At 39.1% G+C, this 22,232-nt stretch overlaps 2 protein-coding genes across 7 annotated transcripts in view; one reads left to right on the top strand and one right to left on the bottom strand.

The window, feature by feature from the left end:
* Window positions 1-22,232, bottom strand: part of POLR3G (RNA polymerase III subunit G) — a 100,685-nt gene that overhangs the window by 38,114 nt on the left and 40,339 nt on the right. For 2 of the 5 annotated variants that reach the window (XM_025866770.2, XM_073887948.1), the window contains exon 1: window positions 5,556-5,847. The exons of 1 other annotated variant lie outside the window; for it this stretch is intronic. In XM_025866770.2, the coding sequence (XP_025722555.2) occupies window positions 5,556-5,803 (248 nt within the window). In that variant the 5' untranslated portion in view covers window positions 5,804-5,847. Of the gene's footprint in view, window positions 1-5,555; window positions 5,848-22,232 lie in introns of those variants that run through there. 2 more of the 5 variants (XM_025866769.2, XM_025866767.2) reach the window with 2 other exon arrangements.
* On the top strand, window positions 6,077-18,860 carry MBLAC2 (metallo-beta-lactamase domain containing 2). 2 transcript variants are annotated; one of them, XM_073887980.1, is made up of 3 exons: window positions 6,077-6,390; window positions 6,481-6,742; window positions 15,567-18,860. In XM_073887980.1, exons 1-3 carry the CDS (start codon window positions 6,289-6,291, stop codon window positions 15,950-15,952), a joined length of 750 nt encoding a protein of 249 aa, XP_073744081.1. In that variant the 5' UTR covers window positions 6,077-6,288; the 3' UTR covers window positions 15,953-18,860. The 2 variants fall into 2 exon arrangements, with proteins under 2 accessions (XP_073744081.1, XP_025722551.1); XM_025866766.2 differs by having other exon boundaries at window positions 6,077-6,742.

The following is a 22,232-nucleotide window of genomic DNA, read 5'->3' as shown; positions in this document are numbered from 1 at the left end:
AGCGAGAGAGGGAACACAAGCAGGGGGAATGGGAGAAGCAGGCTTCCCATGGAGCAGAGAGCCCGATGAGGGGCTCGATGCCAGGACCCTGAGATCATGACTTAAGCCGAAGGCAGCCGCTTAGCAACTGAGCCACCCAGGCACCCGTGACAGGCTTTTTTTAAACCAACATTCCCTATTTTCTCATTATCCAAATCTTCCTCTACATCATATAGACCAATTTCACTGAGTCATTCATTCAACCAATATTGAGCATTCCAGGCACTGTGGCAGGACCCAGAAAGCTTTGAATAAAACCTTGTCCCTGTCCTAAGAGCTTGTATTTCAGCAGCTGAACACAAACACATAAACAAATAAGTGTGTAACATAATGTATGTATTCTTGTTGTGGGTTGAATTATGCCCCCCCCCCCACCAAATATGCTGGAACTCCTAACCCCCAGTATCTGTGAATGTGACCTTCCTTATTTGGAAATAAAGTCTTTGCAGATGCAATCACATTAAGATGAGGTCACAGCGGATCAGGGTAAGCCCTCTTCCAATGACAGGTGTCCTTCTAAAAGGGAAATTCGAGAAGAGAGACACGCACAGAGGGAAAACACCATGTGAAGATGAAGGCAGAGATTGGAATGCTGCAGTTACAAGCCAGGAATGCCAGACAGTGCCAGGATGCACTAAGGCTAGGAGAGGCAGGGAGCAAATTTTTCCTTAGAGCCTCCAGAAAGAACAAACCCTGCCCACACCTTGATTTCAGACTTCAGGCCTCCAGAACTGTGAGAGAATAAATTTCTGTTGTTGTAAGCCGCCCAATTTGTGGTAAAATGTGATAGCAGCCCTAGAAAATCATCAATATAGTTCTGAAGAAAAAGAAATCATGGTAAGGGGATAGAGAATAACAAAGGGGTATGGTAGTGGCTTTTCATACAAGGAAGGCCTTTCTGTGGAAGATAAATCTGAACAGCATGCTAGAGAAGGCCCATGAGCCACAAGAAGGCGGGACAAGGCAGAGATGGCTACAGAGAGGAGGAGAGCAAGTGCAGAGGAAGAAGTCACATGCTGGGAGTGTCCAAGGAACAAGAAAGCCATGTTGGTGAGGAGTGAGGAGCAAGGCGAGGCGGGTGGAGGCCAGGTTTTGTGGAAACCTGTGTGAGCTGTGGTAAGGGGTTTGGCTTTTACCTCACTTGTGATGGGGACTACACTCACAAAGATGCTGAAGTGCAAAGGCCCCAGTGGTCTCCCGTGGTAAAATCCACTGGCCTTTTGTCATGCTCTTGGCCTTCCAAAGCACACAGCTCACTGTTGCCTCCTCCCTTTTGGAACTCTCTCTTTTCCAGGCTTTATTAAAACTCCAGGTTTTGGGGCGCCTGGGTGGCTCAGTCGGTTAAGCATCTGACTCTTGATCTCAGCACAGTTCTTGATCTCAGGGTCAAGGGTTCAAGCCTAGTGATGGGCTCCATGCTGGGTGTGGAGCCTACTCAAAAACAACAACAACAACAATAAAAACACCTCAAAATAAAAACAACAAACAACAAAAAGCCCTCCAGGCTTTTCTACCCCACTGACTTTTTTTTTTTTTTTTGTCTACTTCTCTTCTTAAACTTCCTAAGTATGAATTTCCTTAAGGTCCAGTCTTTGGCCTTCTGCTCTTTATGATCCTGGTCTTCAGAAAACACATCCGTACTCAGTGTTAGGTGACCTGTCCCATACTATTATCTACAGCACTGACTTTTGTCTTGAGTTTCAGCCCATGTTCTCACTATCAAAAGAATATTTGGAAAGCACTTTAAACAAAATACTGAGATCATCTTCCCCCTACACCAACTAGCTTGCCTTTCAGGTATTACGTCTCTATTTCTATCCATGGTATGTTATTTTCCCAGTCATCGACATTTGATGATGTGAAAGACATCAGTATTGATTACTCACTTTGTTCCACCCTTCCTATCAAATCAATCAGCTAATTCTTCCTTCAAAACATCCCTTCCTTTTCATCTCCTCTACCATAATCCCATGTAGCCCCTTTCTACCTCACTTTGGACTGACTGCAAGTTTTGTGGTATCCCTTGTTCTTCCCATTTAATTTATTCTTCTTCATAATTCACCCTCAGGCATAGTTCCGATTATGCTACTCTTCTCATTTCCCTCTTGGCTATAGAATTAAATCCAAACTCCCTACCCAAGTGCTCAGGGCCCTTTTAAGATGGCTGCACCTATCCTCCTGACTCCTTCTATCATCATGTCTTGTTTACCATTCTCTCCACTGTAATCTACTCCCTCCTTCCCCTGCCTGACTGGGTCCCCTTTCACCTGAAGATCCAGTTTAAGTCCCTCAAAATCCACAACAGTCATATCACCCCACCTTGCTCTTAGGGAGAGCCTCCTGTTAAAATAAACGGATTTTTAAAAATTGAGGTGTTACATATTGCTGCTCCTTAATTCTGGAAGAAATAGAGACAATGCCCTTTTTAGGAAATGGGCCTTTTCCAAAGGGAAGAAGTTTCACTTATGTTTCCCGTTTATTTCTTCGGCTGTAGTAACAGTAGAGATTTTACATCCCACTGTCTAGCATGGTGCTCTCTACACAGCAACAGTTCCACAATTAATGTTAAGCTCCTTCTTTCTTTCTTTCTCTTTCTTTCTGTCATATGATTTCATGAGCAAATCTACCCAAATCAGTCAGGCTACCATTAACATTGTTGTTGTTTTTAAACTTCCAGAACTTTAAAGTTGGGAGACCTGGATATACACCGAAATCATCAGAATTTAAAAACAAACAGAACAAAACAAAACTCAGGCTTCCCCCCAGAACAACGAAATCACAATTTCCGGAGATGGGACAGGCCTTAGGACTTTTTAAAGCCTTCCTAGAGATTACAATGTGTAGCCCAAATTAAGAACCACTGCTTCAGATTAAATTTCACATTTTGTAAAAGAGGAAAGCAAAGCCCTGAGAGGTTAGCTGACCGCCTGAAGACACGCAGTTAATTCCTAACAAAGACAACTGGGTTAGAGCCTCAGGTACCTTTCCATTGTTCATTCACCTACATCATGCTACCTGAAACATACTTCCAGGCTAGTTGAAGACTTCTTTAATCCCACAGATGTCTTTAATCTTTACAAAGAAGTGAATTAGTAATGGTGAAACTGAATTTAAAAGTGTAAAATCAGAAGCATCATCTTCCATTTTGGAATGACTCCTGAAAATTCCTATTCCAAACTGTTCTGAGATACTTGGATGGGTGTAGTCCAAGCATCCAAGAGTTGAAATGCAAAACCCATTCTAATCAATTATAAAGACAACCTTGCAGCAGAGGCTGAGCTAATCTCTAAAATTCCTCGTAGCACTAACATTTTATGAGTTACGTTGTGGCCCAAATGTATCGTTGTCCACATCTCACACTGTCCCTTGCACATATTAGCTAGGTGAATAAATGTACAAACAGATGTAAGCAGGCATGGAAGCTGGGGGGAGACATTGAAAGCCAGGTCACAGTATCTTTCCTGACAAATGACACCTAAATTGCCCCAGTCAGAACCCGATAGGCATACTGATCTCTTCTCCATCTCCATCAATCCCCTCATCAATAGAAGAATGTCAGCTGTATCCTCTCTTCCATGTTGACCTCCCTTCACCTCTGCTTTTGTTCAGGCCTTTACCATCAATCACCTGGACCCCTGCATAGAACAAATAAATTCCCATGGCCAGAATCCCCCTTTCAATTCACTCTCCAGTCTTCTTTCTAGAACATAAACCTTGATGTGTCACTCTCCTTAACTAACAAAGCTTTGAGTCTAACTTTCTGCCTCTTGCCCCCTGCATGCCATACTCTAGCCACTCTCAACTCTACTACACCAACTCTTGCATGTAGCATTCCTTCTGCCTGGAGTGCCTTCCTCCCACATCTACCTGAGCAAGCCCCAGCAACATTTAAGATACTGTGTAAATGATAGTTTTTCTCCACCCAACACAGAGGTAGGTCTCTCCCTTCTGTTTCCCAAGTACTACACTGCTTTTATTACCCTTTTAAAAATCATGTTCTAATTGTCAGTTCTTGTCTGTCTTTCCAGTAAGCTCTTCAATTATCCATTCATCAAATATTTATCAGGCACCCTCTGTGTCAGACCACTTCTCCGTACTGGGAGTATAGTAGAGAACAAAACAAAGCTTCTGCTCTCACGGTGCTCATAGTCTAGCACAGGAAATGGGAAAGGCCAACTAAGAAAGGACAGACATCCAGGGGAAAGTGTGATGCAAGCAGAAGGATCTGTAATAATGAAGGCCTCCTTGAAGACTTATTCACATTTTCATGCTCTGCCACTAATCCGAACCTAGCAAAAGTCCAATAAACACTGGGTGAATTATTGCTGAGCTCACTGCCTAGTAAGGATATCCCTCCATTTCCCCTATAGTAGTTTCCCTCTGCCTAAAGGAAAAATACCCAAACTACAGAAAGCTCTGTACTTCCCATGCTCTCCTAACAAACAGTGGTCTTTTAAGTCCTTCTCATATACCATTGTTCAACAATCCTTTCCATTTGTATCCTTACAGCACCTAGTTTTTACTTCCTGTGGTATATATCCCATATTGCTTTACATTGCAAACATTTGTGCATAGATATTATCTTCCCTCAAATTCTTGAGAACCCAGATCACAATTTTTTTTTCTACCCAGTTCTATTCTCATACATCATCTAGCTCAAGACCTTGCATGTAAAGATAGCCCTGAACAGAGTGACTGGATAGATTCTAACTAGATTAGGAAAATACTGAGAAAAGCTGCATCCTCAGCAAAAGCTTTAGGAGTGGAGGGGAAGACAGTACATCTCTTCTATGAAGGCTTATTAGTAGCTGCCACAGTAAGGGTTTTCATAATTATTTTTTATAATGCTATCTCATGGGTATCTTTATAATTTTTCCTGGCTGAGTAGGGAGGTTAGTCAAGTTCTCAAGGAATTTTTGAAGCCTAACGATGTTTCAATAGCTGGGAGGTGCTAGGTGGGAACAGGGACCTGGTGCTAATAGTAGGGGTAATTTATGTGGCTGGCTGGGCCACACCCAGGCACTATCCACGTTTCTTGTTCTCACAAGGTGCGATTGCCTTCCACCTTTACTTAGTTGAGCCTATCAACTTTCTTAGCTCTCTTCCAAGAGCGGACGAAAAATCCTCTCCCCCACGATACAGGGTAAAGTGCCAAGAGTTAGGAAAACATACAGTCGGTCCTTAAGCAGCAAGTCTGCGGCAATGACTCGTGCCTGAGCCAATCACATAGTCACCAGATTTGAAAATCTACCATCAGTTAGGGAGCATAAATCCCCTTCTAACTCACTGCAAACAGTCCCAGGAAGTGGAGACGAGGTAAAATCTGGAAGGGACGGTTTTTCAAAGATTTTGAAGGGTTTAGGAGAAGAAAAGGTAAAGCTATCTCCCAACGCCCCTCAATCCAGAAGCGCTTTAGTGAACCGCCACCCCTGACTTCCCCCACCTTCTCCCTGTGCCCCTTTAACTTCTCTCTACCCTCTCCATCTCCTCCCAGCCCCTCAATTGCTCCCTGTTACCTGCTCACTAAGTCTCGAGGCTTGGGTAAAACTGTGCAGCCGAAGTGCCGGCCGGCAAGGAAGGGGTGCAGACAGAAGGCGCGGGCGCTCGGATAAGCGTTCCACCTCTGGAGAACCGCGCTCCGCCCTCCACGCGGCCTCAGAGCCTTGTTCCGATCCCAACCAGTTGGCCCCACCCACTCCCTAGCTAGGCCCCGCCCGCTGGGCCAAGAGCTTTTTAGCCCTTGGCAGGCGCCGTACTCCTCCATCCGGCTTGGCCTGACTCTTTCGGCGCCGGCTGGAAGTGCGCTTCGCAGCGCGAAGTGGGTGGGAGGACCCGGCACCTCCTCTGCCTTGCTTCTTGCCTCTGCAGTCAGATCCCCGGGGTGAAGAAAGTGTCTCCTTCTGGGTCTCCAGTATGCTGCGGTGCCCCTGCGTTAACGCCCCCTTGTGCTGCAGCTACTGAAAGCCGCGACTACTCCAGCGCCTAGGTGCGGGCAGAGCAACCTCTGCTCTTTGCGGACCTGGCTGGAGGGTGCGGCCAGACTCTTCAGGCCGCGTCTCGGCGCGTCCTTCCTCCTAGTTCTCCCCCCACGCCCTCGCGTCTCCCGGATCCCCCGCCCTCTCCTCGCTCTGCGCCTCCTCCCTGGCTGCGGGCTCACCGCTCCACACCGCCGCAGCGCCTAGCGTGTGGACAGCCTGCCGGAGGCACACACGCCTACACCCACTCCGCTCGACCGCACCCCTGCCCAGCATGTCCGCGCTCGAGTGGTACGCCCACAAGTCCCTGGGCGACGGCATCTTCTGGATTCAGGAACGCTTCTATGAGTCGGGCAACCGCGCCAACATATGGCTGGTGCGCGGTTCCGAGCAAGATGTGGTGATCGATACGGGCCTGGGGCTGCGCAGCCTCCCAGAGTACCTGTACTCCTCCGGTCTCTTGCAGGATCACGGGGCCAAAGAGGACGCGGCGTGCCGGCCACTGCTGGCGGTGGCCACCCACGTGCACTTCGACCACTCTGGAGGCCTCTACCAGTTCGACCGGGTGGCCGTGCATCATGCTGAGGCCGAGGCACTGGCTCGCGGGGACAACTTTGAGACCGTGACCTGGCTGTCTGATAGCGAGGTGGTGCGGGCGCCCAGCCCCGGCTGGAGGGCCAGGCAGTTCCGAGTGCAGGCGGTACAGCCCACCCTCATCCTGCAGGATGGTAATGGGCCCTCACGGGCGCGCGCTCTGTCATTAAGGGAGGGGATTGGGAAAAACTGTTCGAGGGATGCATGTTGCAGACGTGCGTGGCTATAAGCTGGCCTGTTTTGTCACATTGCAGAAACACCACTACTGTTTTTCCCTTCCCTGAGTAGAAGCCCACTCGGTCGGAGCCAAGGCCAGTTCTGGCACCGTGTGGCAACGCCAAGTACTGGATAAAGCCGGCCCCACCCCCTAGTCAGTTTCCTGTGTAAGATACAGTAGTAACACTACAGAGGCTTGTGACTAGGGATTCCCCCATTCTTTTCCCGAACACCTGTCTGATTTCCAGACGCTTTTCTAGCGAAAAGACTTTTAAGGAATGACTCCTCACAGAGAGTTCATGACATGCTCCGTGCTTTTGAGGCCGGCTGACTTCATCCGCTATGTCAGTGGTCACTGCTGGGTATGAGCAGTTCCCACCTGTAGGTTTAGAAAGCCATTAGAGAGCAGGGGTTCCAGTCTGCTCTTGCATCCTAATCTCCAGATAGGTTTCTGTTCTTGATGTAGCCTCATTAGAGAAAAGCTTGATGGCGAACATAAAAAGTAGAGTAATGTCTTACATTATGACAATATACGGTCTGGTTTAAAGCAAGGCCTGAAAAAAATTAAGGAGGTTATTTCTGGTGATGGTGAAGTACATGGACTAATGCATGGACAGCCTTGGGCCTGTGCCTCTGTAAAAGACAGGATGGGGATCAGAGAGAAACTAATGGAATAAAATAAAATAGACTTGGGCCCCAGCCCTCGCAACCCCAGCAGGCACTTAAATAATTGAGCTAATTAGCCACAATAGCAATATTTGTATATTAATTTCCTTTTCTTTTTTTTAGAATACTTTTGTTGATTTCATTTTATCTTCACAACACGTTTGAAGTGAGGTGGCTGACCACAAAGCAAGATAATGACAAAACAGATCAAAGCATGCAGATCATAAATCCTACCCCATAAATATATTATGGTAATTCTGAGTAGGATATGAAACCCCCTTCTCATATTTTTATCTTGAAACCATTTTAATTGCCAATTTTATTTATTAAAACGTTACTCCAAGAGGTAGAAAAATCCTGTTGCACAATAAGGCTACTTTATGACTGACCAATATGACAAATAATGAAATATTTCACAATAATCAGTTTATCATACAGATGAGATCTTGATCACTTGAAATAGAAAAAAATAGAAAGCAAGATTCTGTACCTCACACCTCACTGAAAAAGTCTTTTCATTAAAATTTTAAATCTAAAAATTAAAAAAAAAAGACTGGTTAGGTGGGAGTCATTGTTTGACAATAAAAGTACATTTACAGTATTTCTTGTATTTCTTGGTAAAATTGATACTTTTTAGAGGTAGGATTTCCATGCAGTTGATGGGTATTGAGTAAATTAATTGTAGCACTGAGACCAAAAAATGTTTACATTAGTATTTAAAATGTATTAATTTGTCTGAATGAATAAATTACTTCTGATTTATTTACTTTTGCTTCTGTGCCAGCAATAGGAAATCAATGGTGAAAGAATGATAAGAATTACTGTTTTATAGGTGAAGAGTCCCAGCAGGGCTGAATATCATGCCTGAGGTCACATATCCTGTTTGGAAAAGAGCTAGGACTAGAATCCAGGTTTCCTAAATCCCAGTTGATGGTAGTAACATTATAGCATTTTGGAACTGCAGGGTGCCTGTAAGCCTTTGAAAGTGTGGGGAAAACAGCTTAATATTTACCAAACACTTAAAGCTGAGAATAGGGTGTTAAATTAAAAGGTGTTTTTCAGTAGGAGCAGAATGCCTCACCTCTCAAGTAGTATCTAATTTCTTCTTTTCTCAGGAATATTAATTTCCTTTCTCTTCTGAGTGGTGTGGCCTGCTAACTTGCTGTTACCATAATCCAGATGCCTGGAAGGAGATACAAAATATTTATATGAAAAATTCATACACAGTTACACAGGAACAGCACATATCCAGACAGCATGAAGTTGTTTTAGTTAGAGCATAAGGAGACTGAAGTCATTAGTTTATTACATTTCATTTAGTGAACTGATGATCACTTGTCATGAGGAAGCATAAATCTGGGCACAGTATAACTAACCCAAAAGCTGACTTGTAAATGAGGGACAAAGGAGAGATCATCATCCAGTGTACCATCTTAGATGGAAAAACAACTCCCCCTACTAATAGTGACATAGTATCCTCCTATAAAAAGATAGATAAACCTTAGGTTAATATAGTACCTTCTTGATGGGGCATACATCTGTCTGTTTTTCACAAATGATATGGAAGTGCAGGCATTTTGCCCCCTGTTATATATGTTTAAACAATTTGCCTAGAGTCACCAAAATAATCACAGTTATGACAAGTAGACTTAAATCATTTGGGGAGGTTAAAAACAAAAAATAGAACCCAGAAAGGTAGCAGGTTGAAAAACACATCTAACTTGACTCCATCCCAAACCTGACTAAGACTACTATAAAGGGACGGTGGTTTGTCTGTTTAATTGTAAATCCATATTGAACTATTTCAGATGCTGCAGAGTAAATGTGATGACTGAGTCAGCAGTTTTATCTTCTGGCAGCAATGGGAAATCAAGAGCCAATCCAGTCTGCACTGCAGGAACCTTAAAAGGCTCAGGAATTAGCAGTAGCTGGTACCTTAGTGGGGGCAAAGGAAAGAATACTAAAATAAGTAGAATTGGTTGAAAGCCGTTTAAGAGGTTATTGAAACTCTGGAATGCCCATCTGGTTAGTGTGTCCTCTGGGGGTGGGTAAAGCAGAAGAGTTTCTTGATTGAAAGATGCTAAGTACTCTTGAGCTCAGGATTCAGTATGGAAAATAGAATGTGTGTGTGTGTGTGTGTGTGTGTGTGTGAGAGAGAGAGAGAGAGTGTATGTTCCCTACAAGTTTCCAAGAAGGATAGACCCAGGTCTTTACCCCCCAAGTAGCAAACTGGAAGAATCTTACCTGGGAAATGCATCCAGCCCTGGAGGAAAGACTAAGACGCTGATCCCTAATCAATCTTCAGCTTGATCTCTCCACAGTGAAGCCTTGGTCACTAGTCCCATGCATGTGCTTCAAGCAGCCTTTTCACCCCCCATTCTTAAATGGGCAACCAAGCATTATGAAAAATCTGAGAAAATCATCTAACATGAGATCAAATACTAAAACAAATAACATAAGGCAATTTGAGGGTTGAAGATTATCATTAATAGTATCAGGGGATGACAGAAGCTATTGCATTCAAGATATCCAAGAGACAATAGGATGCTTTAAAAATAAGCAACAGAACAGTATATGCGCATGTGTGCGCACGCGCGCGCGCGCACACCCAAGAGAGTCTTGGAATTTAAAACGGCAGTTTTTTTTTTTTTAAGATTTATTTATTTCAGAGAGAGAGCGTGTGTGCAACAGGGGGAGGTGCAGAGGGGGAGGGAAAGAGAGAGAGAAGCAGACACATGCCTGCCCCATATGGTGGTCAACGTGGGGTTCAACATGGGGCTTGACCCCATGACCCTTAGAAGATGACCTGAGCTAAAATAGTCGCTTAACTGACTGAGCCACACAGGCACCCCTAAAATGGTAGAAGTTTCTTAGTAGAACTGGAAGATAAAGTTGAAAAACTTAAAAGAAAGAGCAGATAGGCAAAATGAAAACTAGGAGAGAACCAATAGAATCAGTTTGGAAAATTCAACATTGGAATAAAAGCAGCACAGATAGAATAAAGTGGAGGAAAAGAAAGCATAATAGAGATAATTCATGAAAATACCCCATAATTAAGGGATGTAAATTTTTAGACTGAGAGAGCCCACAGAGTTCCTAGCATGAATAAAAACCCACCCAACCAAAGGCACATTATTGTAAAATTTCAGAATATTAGAATCAAGCTTCCAGAAATTTAAATTAAAAAGTCATCTATACAGGGGCACCTGCGTGGCTCTGTTAGTCAAGCGTCTGACTCTTGGTTTCAGCTCAGGTCATGATCTCAGGGTCCTGGGATCAGCTCTAGGTAGGGCTCCGAGCTCAGCGGGGAGTCTGCTTGTGGATTCTCTCTCCCTTTCTCTCTCTGCCATTCCTCCCTACCCCCGTCTCAAATAAATCAATAAATCTTTTTTAAAAAGTCATCTATACAGATCATAATGGCTTTGGAGCCAGAAAAGAACTATGTCTTATTTGAATACAATTCATTTCCAATTTAGAATTCTACATCCATTTCTCTAACAGTGAAGTTCCCAAAAAGATTATTTCCCAGGGCGCCTGGGTGGCTCAGTCGTTGGGCGTCTGCCTTCGGCTCAGGTCATGATCCCAGGGTCCTGGGATTGAGCCCTGCATCGGGCTCCCTGCTCCACGGGTAGCCTGCTTCTCCCTCTCCCACTCCCCCTGCTTGTGTTCCCTCTTTCGCTGTATCTCTCTCTGTCAAAAAAAAAAAAAAAAAAAAAAAAAGATTATTTCCCACATGCTGTTACTTAGAAACTTACTAAGATACAATTTTATCCTATTTACTCCCTTCAAAATAAGGAAGTAAAGCAAGAAGAAGACATGGAATACAGGAAACATGAGATACAAGAAAACGTTGAAAGGAAGCATCAGGATGATGGCAAAGATGGTACTCCAACAATGATATTATGCCAGGTGTAAAGAGCTCCACACTGGAGTAGTTAAATCATTAATCTTTTGGAGGATGAGAGGATGAGAAATATATACATGTGTAGTGCCAGTAGGAGAAGAATGAAGAGTAAAGAGAGCTAAAAATTCTTATATTTCATCGTGGAAGTTGACCAGTATCATCTAAAATTTAAAAACCAAGAAATGGTAATACATGAATGAAATCAGTACAGTATATCTAATTTGTAAATCAAGAAATGAAATATAAAAATTATTTAGAGATGGGTATATCTAGTAGAGGCAGCTACCAGAAGAAAAATTGTTTAAAGTGGTTGATTCTTGGGAGCAGGATTGGAGATAGAGTCAGAATGGGGTAAATAACTTTTTCTTACATTTTAAGCCCTTTTGGAATATTTTATTTGAAATATATATATATTTCTTTGATTAAAAATTTGAGAAGCCAAGAGAAGTTTAGTGTGGCTGGAATCTGATGACAAGTGGGTCAGGGTGAGGGCTTGTAAGGATATTGTGGGTAAGTGTGTGTGTGATTATATATTTATATATATGATATTTTTATATATGGATACATTTCATAGGCAATTCTGATTCTTGTAAGAGAAGTTTTGATGAAATTATATATGAGAGCATTATAAGCATATGGAAGGCACATATAAAGCCACAGGGTAATGGCAGACCTAATGATATTTAGCCATATGGCCTTATCAACTGCTTACCATTGGTATCTATTTGATAGGTGGGCACTTTTGACTTATCTGTTGCTAAATATTTTGAATATCACTTGGATATAACCAATGATCTATAAGATTCTCTCCCTGCAATAGTAATTATCCACAGATTTTTTTTTTGATTCAACTTCCCTCCCCTCCTTTCTATACACTTATGAAAACATCAGTCTCTGACAGCTCCATTATTACACCAACCTAACTATAATTTCTTTACCTTACCTGCCAACCATACATAAATGACATAAATGGGGTTTGTGATACCCAGAGGCACTTTAAATCTGGAACAGTTATCTTGTAAAGGAGTCTGGCCCCTTATGACTATCCTTGGTAGATACCTAGGAATGGAATCCCTGGATCTTACGGTAAGTGGAGGTTAATTTTTTAAGAAAGTGCCTGTTTTCCGAGGTAGTTATACCGTTTTACACTCCTATATGCAATGGGTAAGAGTTCCAGTTTCTCCACATCTTTGTCAACACTTGTTTTTGTCCATCTCTTTTTATTTTAGCCATTCTCATGAGTGTGTAGTGGTATTTCATTGTGGTTTTATTTGCATCTCCCTAATAACTAATGATGTTGAGCATATTTTCAGGTATTTATTTGCTATTCAAGTATCTTGTTAAAAGGTCTATTAAAATCTCTCCTCCTTTCTAAAAATTTTAATTTTAATTTTCTTATTATTGAGTTGTAAGTATTCTTTATATATTCTGAATTTACATTTCTGGGATAAACCTCATTTGGTCATTATCCTATTTATAAATTGCTGTATTTAATTTGCCAATATTTTGATAATGATTTTGAGACAACTATCATTAGGAATATTGGTTTGTAGTTTTCTTTTTTTACATTGTCTTTGTCTACAATTAAATTTGAAAGCTTTCCCTCCTCATCTATATTCTGAAAGTCTAGGTTCTTTCCCTATCTTGAGTGACTGACAGAATTGACCAATGAAGCCGTCTTTGAGCCTGAACTTTTCTTTGTGGAGAGATTTAAATTATTAACCAATTTCTTTGCTTGATATAGGTCTATTTAGATTTTCTATTTCTTCTTCAATCAGTTTAGGTAATTTGTCTCTTCCTAAGAATTTGTCTTTTTCAACTAAGTTGTCAAATTTGTTTACTTAAAGTTATTCATAATATTCCCTTATACTCCTTTTAATTTCCTTAGGGTCTGTAGTGATACCCCTTCTTTCATTCCTGATTTTTGCAATTTGTGTTTTCTCTAACTTTTTTCTTTGTCTAGCCATTGGTATATCAGTTTTGTTGCTCTTTTCAATGAACTAACTATTGGTTTCTTTGATTTTTTTCTAATGATATTTGTTTCTTATTTATTCCTCTGCTGGCCTTTATTATTTATTCCTTAACACTTACTTATATTTGATTTGCTCCTTTTCCTAACTTCTTAAGATCAAAACTGGTTAGAAACTTTGATTTTAAACAATTAACCCTTTATAAATAAGCATTTAAAGCAATAAATTTTTTTCTAAGCACTGCATGAGCTGCATCCCATATATTTTGGTATATTTTATTTTTATTTTCATTCAGTTCAAGAGATTTTCTAGTCTCCTTTGTGATTTCATCTTTGATCCATAAGTTCTGTAGAACTGTGATGCTTACTTTGTGTATATTTGGATATTTCCCATATTTATTTTTGTTATGATTTCTAATTTAATTATGTTGTAGTCAAGGAACATATTTTTATGATTTTATTCCTTTCACATTTACTGAGACTTGCTTTATGTATAGCCTGATGGATATTCCAAGTGCAATTAAAAAGAATGTATGCTGTTTTAAGATAAAGCATATTATATATGTCACTTAGGTCAAACTGGTTGATAGTATTGTTCACATCTTCTGTATTCTTACTGATTTTCTATCTACTTGTTTTATGAATTATTCAGAGAGGAATATTTAAATCTCTAAGCATAATTGTTGAACTGTTTATTCTTTTTTAAAAAATATTTGTTTGAGAGAAAGCATGAATGAGCATAGGGGGAGGGGCAGAGGGAGAGGGAAAGAGAGTCTTAAGCAGACTCCATGCTGAGGATGGAGCCTGTCATGTGGCTCAATCCCACGACCCTGAGATCATGACCTGAGCCGATATCAAGAGTCCAGCACTTAACCAGCTGTGCCAACCGGGCGCCCCTGAACTGTTTATTCTTATTTCAGTTCTGTCATTTTTTATTTCATGAATTTTTAGTCCCTTTTTTAGGTACAAACACATTTATAATTTTTTAGTGTGTTGACTTAAGGTATATCCTAATGAAATGTACCTCTTTTCCCTTCACCAGTAGTCCTTATTTTGTCTAACATTAATATAGCTAATCTCTATATGGTATAACTTTTTCAACCTCTTTTTGTCTTTGACCTTATAGTTCCTCTCTGATAGACTGCATATATATCTTGCTTTTTATTATTATTATTATTTTTAAAGAGGTTATTTATTTGAGGGAAAGAACATGCATGCACAAGTTGCAGGAGGAAAAGGGGAAGGAGATGGAGCATCAGACTCCCCACTGAGTAGGGAGCCTGACACAGGGTTTGATCCCAGGATCCTGAGATCATGACCTGAGCTGAATTCAGACACTTAACCAACTGAGCCACCCAGGCATCCCTGTACCTTGCTTTTTAAATGTATTTTGACAATCTCTGCCTTTGATTAGAATGTTTATCCCATTAACATTTAATGTAATTATTGATATAGTTGAATTTAGGTCTGCCATTTTGTTATTTGTTTCTATGTCTATTTCTTATTTATCCCTCTTTTCTGCTTTCATTGTCTTTTAGGTTTAACAAATTATGATTATTACACTGTTTTAATTCCCCTATTAACTTTTTAACTATATGTCTAATTTTTCTCTTTAGTGTTTTCACCAAAGATAACAATATGGGACTTTAAATTATGATGATTTACTTAAGTTAGTACTGATTTAAATCCAGTGAAACAGCAATTTTGCACTCATACCTCAAAGAGCAGCATTCATGAATTGTGTCATCGTACCATGGATGTACTGAAAAATAAAAGTTTTGTGGTCAAATAAGTTTGAGAAATGGTACAACCATATCTCCCTTGTGTATATATACAGTGTAGATTAGCATAGTAAAAAGCTCTCAGAAGCCCTGTAGAAAAAAAGCTGCTTCATTTTCTTTGAAGAAAGGGTTTCCAATACTATTTGACTACAGAATCTTCCTTTTCTTTTATGTATCACAACAACCTACAGAAATAGTGTTCCACATAACTCACTTTGACAAACACTGGTCAAGCAAACAATAGAAATGAAATACAGGCAACTTATTTTTAATTCATCATTAAGAAGTATTGTGTTTTTGAAATAAAATTGAAAGAAGTGTCATCCTTCCAGACCTCTTTAAAACCAACTAATGTTCTTTTATTCTTTAAATGATTGAAGTCAAGTATACAACATGTTTGTAAGCTCTGTTTCCATTTGTAGGGGATGTGATCAACCTTGGTGACAGACAGCTCACTGTTATGCACATGCCTGGTCACTCCAGAGGCAGTATTTGCTTACATGACAAAGACCGGAAGATTCTCTTCAGTGGAGATGTCGTGTATGATGGATCACTGATTGACTGGCTCCCATACAGCAGGATAAGTGACTATGTTGGAACCTGTGAACGTCTGATAGAATTAGTGGACAGAGGTCTGGTAGAGAAGGTGCTTCCTGGGCACTTCAATACCTTTGGTGCTGAAAGGCTTTTTCGATTGGCTTCTAACTATATTTCAAAAGCTGGGATATGTCACAAAGTTTCCACTTTTGCCATGCGATCTCTTGCGAGTTTAGCCTTACGTGTAACAAATTCTAGGACCTCACCCTAGTATCTATACTGATAACCTATTATGATTAGTTCTATAAATTAATCCAATTCATTTTGTGTTGTTTAAAGTGATTAATAGTGAGCATTTCAAGAAGTGCTTTATTAGAGAAAAAAAGATTGAGAGTAAGCCAAAAAAGGAGGTTCTTTCTTTAAATTTTTTCTTTCTTCCAAATAAGAAATCAATAAAATAAGCTTATAATTTGCCAAGCTGTCATCTTATAATATTTGTCACCTTGTAATATCCAGAAATGACATAGAACTATACGCGAAAGCAAGGAGGCATTTTGCAGTAACAGAAAGAACTGTCCCTGCCTCCCATTTGTCTTATTTTATTTCCTAGATGACCTAGAAAAAGAGGCGTAAAGTTTTATGTTTATACTCCAAACTTGATATTTTTAGTATATTATTTAAAGGTAAAGGTTCTTGAGTTTAAAATACATTAGTAGTCAATACAAACATATAAATTAACATTTAAAATGACAGCTAAAACAGTCCATGTTATGGCACAGAATTTTTATGCTTCGTTTATTTATTCTTAATGTAATTATAGCATACATTATATGTTGTGTAATTTTACTTACAAAGAGTACAATGAATTTTGTTTATTGCAAAGCTTTAAATATAACTTGCAGAGTGCTTCAGTAAAAAGCTACTAATAGCATTGTCTGTTATGTGCGTGTAATATTTTCAATCATAAAAGTGAAATTCAAATGTCTGTAATCTAATTACAAATTGTCAGATTTCTCAAAAGGACACTGTCAGGCAAATTTGAAAATATACACATTGAAAATAATTTTTTATTATATCCTATTTTAATATTAACAGCTATTATAAACAAAACTTTTCTTGTTAAATAGCAGCTTCAGTATGTGTCATATTTTATAGTATCAGAACAACTATAGAGATCTAGGAATCCTGATAGGAATCATTCTTTTACTTACCATAACATACGTATATACCACAGAAGGCTTTTCAGATTAATTGCAAAATATGCATTAGATATTGACTTAGAGTGAATTGCCTTTTTTTATCCTGATTCACAACACCTATTCCTGTTCAGTATTCTTTGTCTTGAATGAAAAAAAGTCTACATTTATAAAGTTATAGGAAAGGTTTGCCCACTATTTAGTAAAACATTTTGGTTTGGTGCTCTTTATAATTTATTAAAAAGCCTTTTAGAATATTTCATAAAGGTTTTTTAAACAGTTTTTTCACTGCCTTTTTATTACTGACATCCAAAACCAAACTGAGATAGCTTTGGAGACCAGATTTTTTTTTTTTTTTTAGTATTAAGAAGGTTTAGCAACTTTGATTTCTGAAAAATTGTGAAATGTTCCCACCCTCCACCCACCCAGGTTCTTTAGTCTTTTATTTATTCAACACATGCACACCCACACATCCACATGGATACACACAGTCACATACATATATACATGCACAGTATTGTGCTAAACACTGTGGAAGCCTAAAAAGTCAAAGAGACTACATCTTAGCTGGAAGTAGAAGGCAAAACATGAATAACAATATATGCAGGTTGAAGCTAATACAAATTACACAATAGTATCAGGGACATAAGTGGAGGGATATGGAATTTGGTTAGGAAAAGATTCCTGAAGGAGGGCTTTTTCAGTCAGATCAGAAAGACGATTTGTTAGGTGGTCAGGATAGGGGACAAAAGATCCAAGAACAGGGATGGAAGCATTGCTGTCTACAGTAGGCTATTCCTTGGGACAATTTAAATTTAATTTTCAGGGATCTTAGATCTTCCAAACACCAAGTATTTAGCATGAGAAAGGTGGGTTTGTGATTGTGTATATAAGAATCATCCTCAATGACAGACAAGCTATACTGCCACATGCCACCAAACAAATCTTCTCATTCAAGGCAGTTGGTCTGTTTCAATTGATAGTACAACATCAAGAATATAGATTCGGTTCAGGGCAACTACAATCACTTAATGAGCCTTAAATATAGCCATTATTTTTATATCAGTAGCATAAAAAAAGAGAAAAAACAAAACCAAAAGTCCTTAACCATTGACCATTTTACCATACTTTAGGACTTAAAAAAAAAATCAGGGTATAGTAGGCACTAAGTTTTATTGAGAAATATTTAAACCTGATGAAGGCTTTCTTTATTTCTTAAAAGTATAATTTTTCAAAACATGTTAATTTTATTTTTAAATTTCCAAATTTTTTTTCAGTTTTTCAAGTTGTACAAAAACATAAGACCGTGATATTTTGCTTTTGTTTCAGTGTGACTAAATTGGGGAAAGGATCTATCATCCATTTAGTGCCCATGCTATGCATTTTAAAATATGCATTATTTAGTTTAATCCTGGCCCCAGTGCCAAGAAGTAATTGACCAGCCTCATACAACATAACTTTGAACAAAGCTGGTAATTGAACACAGGTCTGTCTGCCTCCCAAACTGTGCTTTCTCTTGTACCTGCACAATAACATAAAATTGGCAAAATGTATTTTTACTTTCCCAGATGCCACATGTGCCAAGAATAAATCAAGTGATGTTAAGCCTAATAATAGCATATTTTAAAAGAAGCTTTAAAAAAATATATTTTCACCCTGACAGTGACCCGTGTTATAATTTATGGTTTTTGGAACTAAGAGTATGTAAGTGCTATTCAATATTGTCAAAATGTAAGACATTTAGAAATAATTTTTATTTGTATTGTTAATATCTTAATCTTTGGAAATTCATTTTCCTTATTTGGTGTTTCCTTTTAACTAAGAAGTCTAAAACAAACAAAAACCCTGTGTGTTATCCTAATATAGTTGAATAAATGATTATGTGTAGTTCTTATATGAATAGTAATGATTGTGACATGCACAAATTGTCTTCTTATAATTTTCAGATAAGTGTAAGTAAACAATTGTGTGATAAATATTAAAGTGAACATTTTATTTCAATCTTTAGTTGGTATTTTTTCTAATATTAGCAAATTCCCATTTAATTTCTTAGAAGGATATTTCTTAGTGAAGTGCAGTTTCAAAAATGTGTAATAAGTAAGATACCAAATCTGTGGGAAAGAATAGGGAATCCAGAAACTGAAAATGCCCATATAAACTTTTAGTAGTTAATAAATATGGCATTTTAAATCAGTGGGTAAAAGATGAACTATTCAGTATGTATCCCAATTGTTGATGTTGGAAAAAAGGCCCTTGACAACAAAAATAAATTACCAAATGGATTAAAGACCTAAATTTGAAAAATGGAACTACATGTGTATTAAAGAAAATTTAAATCATATTTAAGACATTAGGATAGGGAAGATCTTTATATAGAAACAAAAAGCAAGATTATATCAAAATTTAAAATGTCCTAGAACTCAGATGTCAGAAAGTGAGAAAGATAAATTAGAAGAAAATATTCACAAATTGTATAACAGCAATTTTTGTTTTAACAAGAATGCCTACAAATCAGTGAAAAAAAAAAAGGTCAGCTACTGTAAGGGAGGAAAGACCTTTCCTCTACCCTCAGGTTCTGTGGCTGGACCCAAGGATTAAACTTAAAAAAACTTTAAAAAGACAAATTAATGGGAGCAAAGCATACAACTTTTATTTGATGTTAATATTTTTATGTGTATGGTGAGGCTTTTATATATAAGAAATGAAAACCCAAAGAAGTGGACAGGATTGAGAGTTTACATACCATTTTAACAAAGAACAATAAATTATGGAGACTGACGATACAGGAAAAGAAGGTTTGGACTAGGGTTGGTAAACTGTAGGAAAATGACTAGGAAATACATGAGGGAAACTAATGAAAGACAAAGGTTTTTCTAGAAGGTTTGTTGATATAGATTAATCTTGGTGTCAACTCCCTGTCTCCAGTGATAAGAATGTTCTCTTCTTCCTGATATCAGGGAGGGCACCTTCCTCATGGGAAATTGAATGCCCTGTTTTAGGTAGAAAGGGAAAGGTCAAAGAGCCCTTCCTGTATCTGTTTTCTCTCACTTGCCTTCAGGGCAGTCAATATGCCAAAGTGGCATATTTTGGGGTGGCATGTTCTTTTCCCCTTTACAACCTATTACAAAAATGGGTAAATGATATGAACAGGTCATTCACAGAAGAGGCAACACAATGGCCAATAAACATACAGAATTATGCTGAACCTCAGCAGTAATCAGGGAAATGCAAATTTAAATAATAAGAAAGTTTAACCAGATTGGGAAATTTTGAGAATATGGAGTATTGGCAAGGGTAAGGGTAAGTGGATATTTTCATGCTGTGCTGCTAAAAGTGTAAAATGCTTCCAGCCATTTGGGGAGGGGGCAATTTGGGAGCATGATTTGGCACATTCTGATTTTGGGTTGAGAATTGTAGATTAAGCATATACCTTTACCTCTGCTCCTTTTGGAAACAGTAAAATGACAGGAAAATCATTTTTTTATTGACCAAAACTCAAGAACATCAAGAATGGTACAGGAGATAACCACATCAACATTCTGACACTGAGAAGCTGATAGATGAATGAAAACTAATTTGGTAAACCCAAGAAAGCAGAAAACAAGAATAAGGAAAGCCAAGAAACGATCTTATTACAATACAACCCCCACCTTGCCCCTGCAAAAGTCTTAGAAATTGATAGTACCAGGTGCCTCTAAGAGTTGTGGTAAAGGTCTTTTTAATTTAAATTTTGTTTGCATCTTAGACCACCAAATCCCTCCCTAACTACACTACTAAGCAGTTTCCTCTCCCCTACCTCAGAGAAAATTGGAGGTTATTTTAGATTTACCCTGAAGTTAAGTAATCTGTAGCTTTAGTGCCTAGCACTTGCATGGGCCCTTGCCATGGGCCTGGGAGGGGCCCAAGAAATGTGTTCAGATGGTCATTTTTTTGTTTGTTTTAATTTGCAAAGTCAAATTATTTTTTATTCTTTCTCTCAAAGCCCCCAAATTGCATGTTTCAGATCCCACAAAACTGTAATTTGCTCCTGACTATAGGATTATTATGTGGAGAAGGTAAAGCAGGATCTCTAATGAGAGGAAAATGGATCTTGTTGAACTGGGGTCCTATATTGAAGAGAGAGGGATTTAGCAAAGGTTTATGTACAGTGAAAGTTTGTATACTTAAAGTTCACAGTCCCAGACAGTTTTCCAAACTAGCTCAAAGAATGTTGGCAGCTATTGGTGACAATTCTGTCCTCCAGGCAAGAGACTGAAAGATCCTTTTCTTAGATATTTGACACCTAAAAGACCTAATAATACTGAATCTGGGGTCCCTGGTGAAATCACCTTACAATGTTGTGCACAACTGCAGGGCCTCCCTTCCTTGCCTCTCCTACACAGAGACCTCTAAAGTGTTCTACTCTTTTTCATTTTTTATTTCTTTAATTTTTTTAAAGATTTTATTTATTTATTTATTTGAGATAAGCAGGGTGCCCGACGCGGGGCTCGATTCCTGGACCCTGAGATCATGCTGAAGGCAGACGCTTAACCGACTGAGCCACCCAAGCGCCCCTAAAGTGTTCTACTCTACACCAAAGCCAGCATCTTGTGGAAAAACCAAAAGAATAAATGCAAAAAACACTTAAAGCAGTAGGAGAATTTAACAAAATAGCAGTACACAAAATTAACACTAAAAACCTATAGTCTTCATCAAAGAAGACATACAGATGGCAAATAAGCAACTAAACTGTTCTTCAATAGATGATTGGATATTTGTGGTGCATCTAGACGATGGAATGAGCTATCAAGTCATGAAAAGATATGGAGGAAACATAAATGCCTATTACTAAGTTAAAAATACCAATCTGTAAAGACTACATGCTATATGATTCTAATTATAGGACATTCTGGAAAAGGCAAACATTAGAGATAGTAAAAAGACCTGTGGTGGGGGGCCTGGGTAGCTCAATCGCTTAAGCTTCTGACTCTTGATTTTGGCTCAGGTCACCATGTCAGGGTCTTGAGATCAAGCCCGGAGTCAGGCTCCATGCTCAGCAGGGAGTCTGCCTGGGATTCTCTCTCTCTCTCTCCCTCTCCCCCACTGCACTTCAGTGTGCGCACGCTCTCTCTAAAATAATAAATACAGTAAATCTTTAGGAAAAAAAAAGACCTGTGGTTGCTGGGTGCTGGGGTTGGGGGAAGGGATGAATAGGTAGAATACATAATGATGGTTGCAAGTCATTATACATTTGTGGAGCCCATACAGTGTACACCAAGAGTAAACCCTAAGGTAGACTGTGAACTTTGGATGATTATGATGTGTCAATGTAGACATACCACTTGTAACAAATGTTCTATTCTTAATGGGGAAGTT

This window comes from Callorhinus ursinus, unplaced genomic scaffold (genome assembly GCF_003265705.2).
Source record: "Callorhinus ursinus isolate GAN/ISIS: 27379988/994484 unplaced genomic scaffold, GSC_fseal_2.0 scaffold3, whole genome shotgun sequence".
Lineage (NCBI taxonomy): Eukaryota > Metazoa > Chordata > Mammalia > Carnivora > Otariidae > Callorhinus > Callorhinus ursinus.
Note: the sequence above shows the minus strand (reverse complement) of the source record. Positions and strands in the feature narration are given on the sequence as shown.

Coding starts and splice junctions, on each gene's coding strand:
- MBLAC2 (XM_025866766.2), top strand. CDS start 6,289: ATGTCCGCGCTCGAGTGGTACGCCCACAAGTCCCTGGGCGACGGCATC. Junction 6,743..15,566: donor CACCCTCATCCTGCAGGATG/GTAATGGGCCCT, acceptor TTCCATTTGTAG/GGGATGTGATCAACCTTGGT.